General features: G+C 41.6%; 1 protein-coding gene across 4 annotated transcripts in view; it reads left to right on the top strand.

Annotated features, from left to right (window-relative positions):
• Positions 1 to 13,564, top strand: part of LOC126237311 (disks large 1 tumor suppressor protein) — a 963,837-nt gene that overhangs the window by 232,934 nt on the left and 717,339 nt on the right. Inside the window, exon 1 of one of the 4 annotated variants that reach the window (XM_049947276.1) lies at positions 4,413 to 4,480. The exons of the other annotated variants lie outside the window; for them this stretch is intronic. Coding sequence (XP_049803233.1) covers positions 4,448 to 4,480 — 33 coding nt within the window. The 5' untranslated portion in view covers positions 4,413 to 4,447. Of the gene's footprint in view, positions 1 to 4,412; positions 4,481 to 13,564 lie in introns of those variants that run through there. 4 annotated transcript variants of the gene reach the window in all.

The raw sequence follows: 13,564 nt of genomic DNA, 5'->3' as shown, positions 1-13,564 counted from the left end.
TCCATACAATCTGGTAAGGTACCCAGAACTACTTTGCACCGCAACGCTTGGAGCTGCAGACACAGAGGCAGGCCCCAATTGGCAAGTAACCTGCGTAGCGGTGAGACGTTGCCAATGTAGGAAGAACAAATAGTGAAGGTGCAATTTTTTTGAATATCACAGAATGTATACTTATAGAGCAAATAAGAAGGTTTGAGAGGGAGACGAACCGTTGCTTCATACACGTTCGTCTTGCGAAGCATGAACGCTATATCTACATCTACATGGATACTCTGCAAATCACATTGCTCTAGAGGGTTCATCGAACCACCTTCACAATTCTCTATTATTCCAATCTCGTATAGCGCGCGGGAAGAATGAACACCTATATATTTCCATACGAGCTCTGATTTCCCTTATTTTATCTTTGTGATTGTTCCTCCCTATGTAAGTTGGTGACAACAAAATATTTTTGCATTCGGTGGAGAAACTTGGTGATTGGAATTTCGTGAGAAGATTCCGTCGCAACGAAAAACGCCCTTTCTTTTAATGATGTCCATCCCAAATCCTGTATCATTTCTGTGACACTCTCTCCCATATTTGGCGATAATACAAAACGTGCTGCCTTTCTTTGAACTTTTTTAATGTACTCAGTCAGTCCTATCTGGTAAGGATCCCACACTGCGGAACAGTATTCTAAAAGAGGACGGACAAGCATAGTGTAGGCAGTCTCCTTAGTAGGTCTGTTACATTTTCTAAGTGTCCTGCCAATGAATCGCGGTCTTTGGGTAGCCTTCCCCACAGCATTTTCTGTGTGTTCTATCCAATTTAAGTTGTTCGTAATTGTAATTCCTAGGTATTTAGTTGAATTTACGGCTTTTAGATTAGACTGATTTATCGTGTAACCGTTGTTTAACGCGTTCTTTTTAGCACTTTTCGTTATTTAGGGTCAACTGCCACTTTTCGCACCATTTCGATATTTCTTCTAAATCGTTTTACAGTTTGTTTTGATCTTCTGATGACTTTATTAGTCGATAAACGACAGAGTCATCTGCAAACAACCGAAGACGGCTGCTCAGATTGTCTCCCAAATCGTTTATATAGATAAGGAACAGCAAAGGGCCTATAACACTACCTTGTGGAACGCCAGAAATCACTTCTGTTTTACTCGATGACTTTCCGTCAGTTATTACGAACTGTGACCTCTCAGACAGGAAATCACAACTCGAGTCTCATATCTGAAACGATATTCCATAAGCACGCAATTTCACTACGAGCCACTTGTGTGGTACAGTGTCAAAAGCCTTCCGGAAATCCAGAAATACGGAATCTATCAGGAATCCCTTGTCAATAGCACTTAACACTTCATGTGAATAAAGAGCTAGTTGTGTTGCACAGGAACGATGTTTTATAAACCAATGTTGACTGTGTGTCAATAGACCGTTTTCTTCGAGTAATTCATTACGTTCGAACACAATATATGTTCTAAAATCCTGCTGAATATCGACGTTAGCGATATTGGCCTGTAATATAGTGGATTACTCCTACTACCTTTCTTGAATATTGGTATGACCTGTGCAACTTTCCAATCTTTGGGTACGGATCTTTCGTCGAGCGAACGGTTGTATATGATTGTTAAGTACGGAGCTAATGTGTCAGCATACTCCGAAAGGAACCTAATTGGTATACAGTCTGGACCAGAAGACTTGCTTGTATTAAGTGATTTAAGTTGCTTCGCTACTCCGAGGATATTTACTTCTACGCTAACTACTTTTTTTTTGTTCTCGTTTTGTTCGTTATTGTTGATTGCATTTGTTCGGGGCGGGCGTCCGATGACACCTGTTTAAGTTAATGGATGATACATTCATCAGTTTCTTTATTACAGAGGAAGCTAACCGTCTGACCCAAAGTTCGCGTTACCGATCAATAAACCAAACTTTCCAAAAATTTTGTGTATATACGATTTCGTAGAAGCGTTTAGTGCAACTTACTACTTGCATATTACGTTGTTTTAATGGCCTGCTGAAGGCGTATAAAGTCTCAAGTAAATCTGTGATCCCAACTATGTGACCTCCCCTTGTTAGATGATTTGCAGATGATGCTGTCGTTTACCGTGTAGTAAAGTCATCAGAAGATCTGCAAAATCATTTAGAGAAGATATAAGTGGCCACTGAGCTTCAGCAAAATGTTGTTGGGAAGGCGAACCAAAGACTGCGTTTTACTGGCAGAGAACTTAGAAAATACAACAGATCTATTAAAGAGACCACCTGTGTTACACTTGACCGTCCTCTTCTGGAGTATTGCTGCATGGTATGCTATCCTTGCCAGACAGGATCGACGGAGAGCACCGAAGAAGTTCGGACAACGGCATTTCGTTGGTGTTATGGAAACCCAGTTCTAAGCAAAGAGGAGAAAGCAGAAAGGTGGAAGGAGTATATAGAGGGTCTATACAAGGGCGATGTAATTGAGGACAATATTATGGAAATGGAAGAGGATGTAGATGAAGATGAAATGGGAGATACGATACTGCGTGAAGAGTTTGACAGAGCACTGAAAGACCTGAGTCGAAACAAGGCCCCGGGAGTAGACAACATTCCATTAGAACTACTGACGGCCTTGGGAGAGCCAGTCCTGACAAAACTCTACCATCTGGTGAGCAAGATGTACGCGACAGGCGAAATACCCTCAGACTTCAAGAAGAATATAATAGTTCCAATCCCAAAGAAAGCAGGTGTTGACAGATGTGAAAATTACCGAACTATCAGTTTAATAAGTCACAGCTGCAAAATACTAACGCGAATTATTTACAGACGAATGGAAAAACTGGTAGAAGCCGACCTCGGGGAAGATCAGTTTGGATTCCGTAGAAATGTTGGAACACGTGAGGCAATACTGACCTTACGACTTATCTTAGAAGGAAGATTAAGGAAAGGCAAACCTACGTTTCTAACATTTGTAGACTTAGAGAAAGCTTTTGACAGTGTTGACTGGAATACTGTCTTTCAAATTCTAAAGGTGGCAGGGGTAAAATACAGGGATCGAAAGGCTATTTACAATTTGTACAGAAACCAGATGGCAGTTTTAAGAGTCGAGGGGCATGAAAGCGAAGCAGTGGTTGGGAAGGGAGTGAGACAGGGTTGTAGCCTCTCCCCGATGTTATTCAATCTGTATATTGAGCAAGCAGTAAAGGAAACAAAAGAAAAATTTGGAGTAGGTATTAAAATCCAGGGAGAAGAAATAAAAACTTTGAGGTTCGCCGATGACATTGTAATTCTGTCAGAGACAGCAAAGGACTTGGAAGAGCAGTTGAACGGAATGGATGGTGTCTTGAAGGGAGGATATAAGATGAACATCAACAAAAGCAAAACGAGGGTAATGGAATGTAGTCGAATTAAGTCGGGTTATGTTGAGGGAATTAGATTAGGAAATGAGACACTTAAAGTAGTAAAGGAGTTTTGCTATTTGGGGAGCAAAATAACTGATGATGGTCGAAGTAGAGAGGATATAAAATGTAGACTGGCAATGGCAAGGAAAGCGCTTCTGAAGAAGAGAAATTTGTTAACATCGAGCATAGATTTAAGTGTCAGGAAGACGTTTCTGAAAGTATTTGTATAGAGTATAGCCATGTATGGAAGTGAAACATGGACGATAAATAGTTTAGACAAGAAGAGAATAGAAGCTTTCGAAATGTGGTGCTACAGAAGAATGTTGAAGATTAGATGGGTAGATCACATAACTAATGAGGAGGTATTGAATAGAATTTGGGGAGAAGAGGAGTATGTGACACAACATGACAAGAAGAAGGGATCGGTTGGTAGGACATGTACTGAGGCATCAGGGGATCACAAATTTAGCATTGGAGGGCAGTGTGGAGGGTAAAAATCGTAGAGGGAGACCAAGAGATGAATACACTAAGCAGATTCAGAAGGATGCAGGTTGCAGTAGGTACTGGGAGATGAAGGAGCTTGCACAGGATAGAGTAGCATGGAGAGCTGCATCAAACCAGTCTCAGGACTGAAGACCACAACAACAACAACAACTGCCAAACACCTAACTGTGATTTGCAGAATGATCGTGTAGAGCTCGATTTCGCTAAGCCTGTCACAAGGAAGAACGGATACTAAAACACGCAATTTACCAAGAGAAAATGTGAAACTGTCGCCGCAGATCCTGTACTAGCCGGTATTGTTTATGCAGCGAGTAAATGAGTCACGTCAGCTAGCAGAACGTCGTGTGCACTGCGGTTTCCTGCCTTGGACGGAACGCGCGGGAAATGACCGTAGACATCAGTTGAAACACGCGTCGTCACCTGTGCGATAACGGTGCGGGTGACCAATGGCAGTAGCAGAGACACCGCATCAGCGGGTACAGACAGGATACGCGGTCCACGACCGCTGCCATTGCGGAAGGGTTGGCAGTTTCGCATTCGCACGCTACAGGATCGTCCGCCTGCGGGGAAGGAGCCAGAATGATCATCAAGTTCCTCATACAGTACCACGCGGTAATTGCACCATGTGCCATTTTTGTAGTTTTTTATAGTTTTCTTATCATTTAACGTGAGTCATTCTTTTCATTCCGTGAACGGTTCAAAATACCGAAACGAGATTTTCGGAAAACGATAGTCGGTAGAGGGGCGCGTAACTATGACGTCATAACGTCTATTCGCTCGTCTATCGAACTTGTATGACAAAATACCGTAAGATTTGAAACCCTAATAACTATGAGACTAATAATGCGAATGACCGACCTTGTATTCGGGAAGCTGGCCGTGGTGGCCGAGCGGTTCTAGGCGCTTCAGTCCGGAACCGCGAAGCTGCTACGACCGCAGGTTCAATCCTGCCTCGGGCATGGATGTGTGTGATGTCCTTAGGTTAGTTAGGTTTAAGTAGTTCCAAGTCTAGGGGACTGATGACCTCAGATGTTAAGTCCCATAGTGCTTAGAGCCATTTGAACCGTTTTGAGCCATTTTGTTCCAATCTATGAAGGCCATCCTGATTTAGGGTTTCTGTGGCTCCCCTAAATTACTTCACGCAAATGTCGGGATGGTTCCTACTGTAAAGCCACGATCCGTATGTAAATGGCTATAAAGTTCTAACGCATGTGAAAATGCATAGTCCGAGCATGTGTTGTTTCAAATTTGGCCAAGTCCATCAGTAGCCAACCATAGCATAGCACTCGGTACACGGCACCCATCTTGTTCTTTTTGCTTGCGAACTGTATGTATGTAAGCGCTGCTTATTATTGCTTTTTTGTTAAATTATGTTTTTTTTATGTAAATAGAAATGAATGTGTCATAAGTCCCTCCAGATGAGACACGTAAAAGAAAATGTATACATGCTAAATATTTCCACTTTTATTCAAGAGCATGCAGTGCTAAAATTAATGTTAATGCAACTTTTTTCCTTTCTGTTTAGTATATTTATTTTATAATGATAGGGTCATTCGTAGAACAATAGTGCATAAGGCACGTAATGTTAACTATTCTTTTTTTAAAAAAAATTATAACAGAAACATAATCTAAGAAGTACGTCGTTACGGCCGTGTGGTTCTTAAATTGTTGAACAAAGATGTGTCGAATACAGCGTTGTAAAGTGGTGTACGGTTGAATAAAACTACTACTACTATTACTAAACAGTGGTTGAAAGCACGACGAACAGATCGTGTCCGTACGTGTTTGTCGTGCAGTATTTGATTTGACTGTGACCTTATCGTGCCAGCAAGGCGCATGCGCGTGATTCTTACGAATTACCTTTGCGTGAACTTATAAACTGCTGTTGCGTTGGAAATGCGTTTAGCTAGAATATTGATTCGGATGTTATTGTGAAATGCTTGCGGAGCTGTACTAGGAACCCTAAGTGAGACCGTAGAAATATTCGTCGGAATATAAGTGAAAATTACAATTAAGTGGAATATGTCGCCTCTGTGTCTAGTAAATATGCTTGGAATATAGAAGAGGCATTTTAGTGGAAAGCTCGTGTCGAAAAGAATCCAAAAAACCTAAAAAGTCCAGTGATGAACCAATACACAGGAGTGTCGAACAGGAAATGAAAAAACGGTGGGGAAGCTATTACGCCCTATAGCGACCAGCGACTGTCCAGACTTGTGATTTATCTTTTCTGTAACCAGTCTATTACTCTATGTAACCACTGCGGTAAAGAGATTGATAATTAAATAAAAAAAAATACTTGTTACGATTTTATCTTGAAATTTTCACGAACAATTTGCGGCGCGGACCGGAACTTCGCACACAGGAAACCCTTTAGTATAGCTAATCCTTACCTCTTCTATCAAGAGGGATATTAAAGCAAATATTATTTTTGAAGAAACGTATTACCTTTTTTTACCGGCATACGAAAGCTCTTCAAAAGATGAATACAGTAATGGAACGTTTTTAATGTTGACGTTGAAACTTTTCCCAAAAGTAGCGGAGAAAAGTGTTCAGAGCGAAAAGCAAAGCGGCCAGAATAGCCTGTTGCGATGTAAACACCGCCAAGTGTGGCTCTCGTGTCAGACTCCGTGACATGCAGCAAAGAGATATGCCTCCGCCTCCAAGATAAAACATATTTCCTCTTGGCTCTGCTTTATAGGTTCTGTTCTAAAGGAAACTGTATGGTCAAGTCTAGCGTCTCAGAAGCGCCCTACGAAAATTATTTCGATTGTGTTGTGTTTATGTTGAAGTGAACACCCTTTCTGGAAACAAGTAAACATTTCTAAGGGTTGATACAACAGCGAACAATGGCACGAGGCAGTGTTCATATTACAGTAGCCGATTCAGTCCGTCTTGCCTTTCAGTTTGGGCACGTGACTCCAATATTTTTGCGAAAACATTCAACGCCAACATTAAATTGCGTTTATTACTGTACTCGTGTTTTCAAGATCTTCCGTTAAAGCAAATAATTCAGTTTTTTAAAAAAATACCGAAAATCTCGTTTCGGTATCTTGAACCAGATTAAAGGGGTGTTACGACTTAGGCTGCGTTCACATTTGCATCGACTTTTTTGTTTTAGTTAGCCTTTAATGTACATACCACGCAGTCAGCATAATAATTAGTGGTACATGTAGTGATTAAAAAAAGATTAAGGACATCATGGTAACTGTCAATAAATGTAATTCTTTTAGATACTGACGAAAAAGATATACGTTAATGTCTTTGTTTAAAGAAAGTCGGTTTTATAAACATTATGAGCTGCCATTAGCAGTGTTGTACAAGAATTATTTTCCTTTTATATTTACGACCTATGGAGCACCGTCTACGTGTATTGTATTGAAATTTCTTTATTGTGTTACCATTCTGATCTACAATTTCGTCACCAGATCACAAATTATCATTTTAGCATATTGTATATAATGCACCCTGATTTTTCATTATTATCATTCCGTCTCGGCTATAAAACATCTGCCGGCCAGTGTGGCCGAGCGGTTCTAGGCGCTTCAGTCCGGAACCGCGCGACTGCTACGGTCGCAGGTTCGAATCCTGCCTCGGGCATGGATGTGTGTGATGTCCTTAGGTTCGTTGGGCTTAAGTAGTTCTAAGTTCTAGCGGACTGATGACCTCAGCTGTTAAGTCCCATGGTACTCAGAGCAATTTTTTTAAAACATCTAATTGTTTAAATTGCTATCTTGGAAATGTCAGATATGAATAGAATTACAGGTTGAACGCATGTGATGGGAGTCACTAAGCAGATTAATTTGAAAAGTGTGAGCCGGCCGTGGTGGCCAAGCGGTTAAAGGCGCTACAGTCTGGAACCGCGCTGCCGCTACGGTCGCAGGTTCGAATCCTGCCTCGGGCATGGATGTGTGTGATGTCCTTAGGTTAGTTAGGCTTAAGTAGTTCTAAGTTCTAGGGGACTGATGACCTTAGAAGTTAAGTCCCATAGTGCTCAGTCATTTGAACCATTTTTGAAAAGTGTGATGTCATATCTGCCGCCGATGACATAATTTTTTCCTTTTAGTCGCTTGGCTTCGACCTTTTAAAGCGATCCCTAGACGATCAATAATAACGCGTAGTAATATTGTGCAATATTAATGACGTACTCAAATGGTTCAAATGGCTCTAAGCACTATGGGACGTAACATCTGAGATCATCAGTCCCGTAGACTTAGGACTACGTAAACCTGCGACCGTAGCAGCCGCGTGGCTCCGGACTGAAGCGCCTAGAACCGCACGGCCACCGCGGCCGGCAATGACGTCCTCCTTATACCGTCCTGTAATATTGTGGTTCGGAATAAAGACACTGCTGCTGTGAGTATTGCCCAACTTTGCTGCAGCAGAGAAAAAAGGCGGATTGAGAATTGGCTCAAGGAGCGTACAAAATCACTCACGAAAACTTGTTGAGGGAACTGAGGTTGAACGAAAAAAAAAAGATTATCATAACTTTTTGTGTGTTGATAGCCCAACATATGATACATTACTGGACGTAGTTGTCAACATTCCCCCTTCGGAATCTGGAGTACTGGTGTTTTCATTCATTAAAAAATTCTTGTACACACTTCTAGAAGTGATTTCCCATGACCCCCCCCCCCCTCCCTGAACCTTTGGCCGCATTGACACAATACCTGGCTGCAGCATTTGATGTATAGGCTAGTCTTTTGTTATTTGCACGTGTAACAAATATTGAGAGGGTAACCATCAATTCTCTAGGATATAATGTTTTTTTGTGTCACCAAGAAAATTTAGTTATTGTGGCACGATATACCTCAAAACTGATCAACTCATTTATATCGTAAATGGTAATGTTGGATTTCTGCGGATGCCCATATCCGTACGATCAGAAATCAAAATACTAGAATGAGAGACGTAATTCCACTAAGTCAACATTTAACTATCTTTATTAGACTACAATATCTTACCACTGGAAATTCTTTCGAAGTCTTTAAATTTACAAGTGCAACTCCACCTTAAAGGATTTGAGACATAGTTATGAAAACGTGCCATCCAATAATGCGTCCAATAACGCATTATATTCGGGAGGGTATTTATATACTTTCATTCATAATTTTGCATTAATTAATTTTTTAAAAACATCGTCTTTCGTAGTATTTCGTCGTATATTCTGAACAAGAAATCATATGATTTATTCGCGGCATTTCTATTTTTGTACTCATCTGCTGTAACATCCCACTATGCTGGAAATTATTTATGCATTTCGATGCATTCCAATCGTCTTGTTTTGAACTCATTTTCAACAGCACAGCAAAACAAAGAGTGTATAACCTGGTAACCCCAGCCTGCAGCATGCGGCAAACTGGCAAGGATGTTGTTAAGACTGCCCACAGACGGCACAGTATTTTCGGATAGGGCATAATATTTCAGAAGTTTTTGATTTTCTCATTATCATAGCGCAGTCTCTCAACCCCTCCCATAGACTTTCAGTATTACTACGCTTCAGGTAAAATTGTGCAGGATTTCTGTCTGTCTAGCGGGCGTCTAATTTTGCTCGTGTTTAGCGGTAACTAGTCAGAGAGCTTACTTCTGACATGAATTCCATTGTCGGCGTAACATTCGTATGTCACCAGAAAACGACGACAAAGAGAAAAATGGAGAATTATTCACGTTTACAGACAGAACGAGTGCGTGTCGGCATAAAGCTGATTCGTTGAATTTGAACGACTGAATTGCCACAGTTACTTTTTATTACCGTTGTTGCACGAAGACACGACGTATAAACCAGGGATGTTTCTATTCTATTTAGCTAGTTCATGTTTCATTTTTGTTGTTAGTTTTGATATCTTGAGTTATTACAGTTGTAGCTGCCTCTGATTGGAAAATTGTATGAGTGAAAATATTGCTAAAACAGAATAAAGATAAAATAAGAGGATGTTACAAACGCCAGCACCAACGCAAACGCTTCTCTGTTGTCATCTGTTGGCGTAAACAGTGGAAGAGCAAAACTTCATGTAACCTCTATCATTATTAGCATGTTTATAATAAAACATATCAGTATCACGAAGCTCTTATTAACTGAGAACATGGGATGCTCTGTGTACTGATAATTCAAACACTTCTGTTTACGCAGAAACCACTAACAATGTGAGTTATACGTTACATGTGCGATAGATAGACTGGGAATGATAACTAAATTGTTGCACCTCATTCTGCAGTTATTAATTATCCTGTACAAGGTGACCATTAAAAAGAATTCTGTTATAATCTCACAAAGCCTTAACTGAAGCATTTCCTAATGCGATTCCAGCGCCTTAATCACAGTGTCGCATCAGTAGATACAGTCACGAGACGTGTTATGTGTGTTTGCGCACGTGAGCCGTAGTGTGATGTTATCTGATGCCACGGCAGTGATGAATTACTATACAAATAAGCTAACTGATATAAATGTGGCAACCCTGTGTTGCAGTCCTAGTAGTGATTGCTTCTGAACGTGTTCCGACGTGTTTCTTAGGGCAGAGAAACGGCTACGTCTCGTTTAGCTTGATGATCTCCTTGTTGAATCAGAACCGTTGCAAGAAACTTCTTCCATTGAATGTGAAGTCAGAATGTTGTCACATTTGTTTCCAGACTGCGAGGAAATGACTCTAGTCCTCTTGTACTGGCCTCCTTCGTATGTTTCTTGCAGTAAATCAGAGGAGAATGTTACTCGTTGCTTGTCGATTGCCAAAAATAGTAACTCATATTGTATACATTTACATTAATTATTTCTAACGGTTCACACATCTTAATATGTTTATGTATCTACACTGTTTGTCCCGCCGCATTTAGTAAAAGATGTTAAGGCAAGAGTAAAATTAAAAAAAAAAAAATCTTTTCATGTCCTATATTCGCTTGTGTGAATAGTTCCTCGCCATTTAGACATACGTTTGTGTGATTTATTCTCTGTGTTTCATTCCAACGAACTCATTCTTCAACACAGAGGCGATTTCTGTCTAATACATGCCCTCTTAAACTTCAAGACTGGTGGCACCATGCGTATCTATGAACCGTAAGCTGGTACCCCCGCTCCTTTTAAAATTTATCTGAAATCTGTTAACTCATAAAACTGGAGAACATTTAGTATTTACCATTAAAATGTTTCGTGACGTTCTTTATCGCACGCAGTTGTTGCCAATTCAGTGATTTGAGTCACAGAATTTACGCAATATGTAGTAATCAATATCCGTTAAACATTATTGTTAGTACGCACGAATATACGACAGTAATAAAAGAATGAAACACGTACAGTGTACAAGTGTGTGTTCACAACACACGAATTGGATGTCGATTTCAACATATAATAGTATTCTGTCACCGATAGAAAGGCACTTCGTGTTGTTAGACCCATGTGTTATGTAATTTCTTAAACGTTTCACTGATGCGACAGATAAGCACTTCTTTTTATTCTACATCTACATTAACTACTCAGCAGTTCACATTTAACTGCTTGGCAGAGTGTTCATCGAACCATTTTCGCACTGTTTCTGTACCGTTCCCCTTTCGAGCTGTGCGCGGGAAAAATGAGCACGGAAATCTGTTGTGCGCGAGCTCTGATTTGTCTTATTTTATTACGATGAGTCCCTGTGTAGGTGGGCGTTAGCAAAATATTTCTCCCTGCTCTTTTAAATTTTCTTTGCGTCTTCCTTAGTGTCCGTTTGCTGACTTGAAATTATAAAAGGAGGCCGTGTTCCACACTATCTATTTTCTGCCATAGCGCTTAGGTTAAAACGTATAATGATTAAAATTTCAATAACTTATGTCATCGTATTCACACACACACATCTGGCTAACGTGTAAGACAGAAAATCCATTTTGTAGGGTTGAAATCAGTGTAAAAAAGAAAAGGCCGTTTGTGATGCGAATGAATCGCACAAAACATTTCTCTAATTATCTGCGAAATAACATTATTGGATCCATTTTGATAGCGATAGATCTCCATGGCTGTGGATTGAAGTACTTGAAAAAATACGGTAACCAGACATTCTATTGCTTCATTTATGCCATGATACGTTTCGGGCTATCGCCCATCTGTTGAAAACGTTCCGCCGCTCCGGGCGTTGCTAAGCTCAAAAGAATTCTTAATGATTCTATGTCTTAGGTAGGTGAAAAAACTGCACACTGCACTCTTTTTACTGTAAGTGTAGTTAGAATACTGAGTTCGTTTTGTGAAGGAAACAACTGAGTATTGGATTATCAAATACACACATCAAAAAAAGTCTTGCATCATCCCGGTTCCCAGAACTCCTGAAGATAGACGTTGACTGTGGATATTGTAACACAGACACAGTCCCTTTGACGGTTCAGTGATGTCACAAAACCCGCCCTAAGATGTAAACAACCATGCGTGAGGAGCGCCTATAAGACGGAGGGAGTCCGACAGCCGATCAGTTACAGTCATTCCACCAGGTAGGAGGTACACGGCTCGTGTTGTCTGTAGTTCAACCATGCCTAGACGGTCAGTACAGCGGTTCGATCGCGTCCGCATTGTTACTTCGTGCCAGGAAGGGCTCTCAAAAAGGGAAGTGTCCAGGCGTCTCGAAGTGAACCAAAGCGATGTTGTTAGGACATGGAGGAGATACAGAGAGACAGGAACCGTCGATCACATGCCTCGCTCAGGCGGCCCAAGGGTTACTGCTGCAGTGGATGACCGCTACCTACGGATACAGCTCGAAGCAACCCTGACAGCATCGCCACCATGCTGAATAATGCTTTTCGTGCAGCCACAGGACGTCGTGTTGCGACTCAAACTGTGCGCAGTCGGTTGCACGATGCGCAGCTTCACTCCCGACGTCCATGGCGATGTCCATCTTTGCAACCACCACGCCATGTAGTGCGGTGCAGATGGGCCCAACAACATGCCGAATGGATCGCTCAGGATTGGCATCACGTTCTCTTTACCGATGAGTGTCTCATATGCCTTCAACCAGACAATCGTCGGAGACGTGTTTGGAGGCAACCCGGTCAGGCTAAACGCCTTATACACACTGTCCAGCGAGTGCAGCAAGCTGGAGGTTCCTTGCTGTTTTGGGGTGGCTTTATGTGGGGCCGACGTACGCCGCTGGTGGTCATGGAACGCGCCGTAACGGCTGTACGATACGTGAACGGCATCCTCCGATCGATAGTGCAACCATATCGGCAGCATATTGGCGAGGCATTCGTCTTCATGGACGACAATTCACGATCCGATCGTGCACATCTCGTGAATGACGTCCTTCAGGATAGTGTCATCGCTCTACTAGAGTGGCCAGCATGTTCTCCAGACATGAACCCTATCGAACATGCCTGGGGTAGTTCGAAAAGGGCTGTTTATGGACGACGTGACACACCAACCACTCTGAGGGATCTATGCCGAATCGCCGTTGAGGAGTGGGACAATCTGGACCAACAGTGCCTTGATGAACTTGTGGATAGTACGTCACGGCGAATCCAGGCATGCACCAACGCAAGAGGACGTGCTACTTGGTATTAGAGGTACCGGTGTGTATAGCATTCTGAACCACCACTTCTTAAGGTCACGCTGTATGGTGGTACAACATGCAATGTGTGGTTTTCATGAGCAGTAAAAAGGGCGGAAATGATATTTATGTTGATCTCTATTCCTATTTTCTGTACAGGTTCCGGAACACTCGGAACCGAGGTGATGCAAAACTTTTTTTTGAT

This window comes from Schistocerca nitens, chromosome 2 (genome assembly GCF_023898315.1).
Source record: "Schistocerca nitens isolate TAMUIC-IGC-003100 chromosome 2, iqSchNite1.1, whole genome shotgun sequence".
NCBI lineage: Eukaryota > Metazoa > Arthropoda > Insecta > Orthoptera > Acrididae > Schistocerca > Schistocerca nitens.
This window is presented reverse-complemented; position numbering and strand designations above follow the sequence as displayed.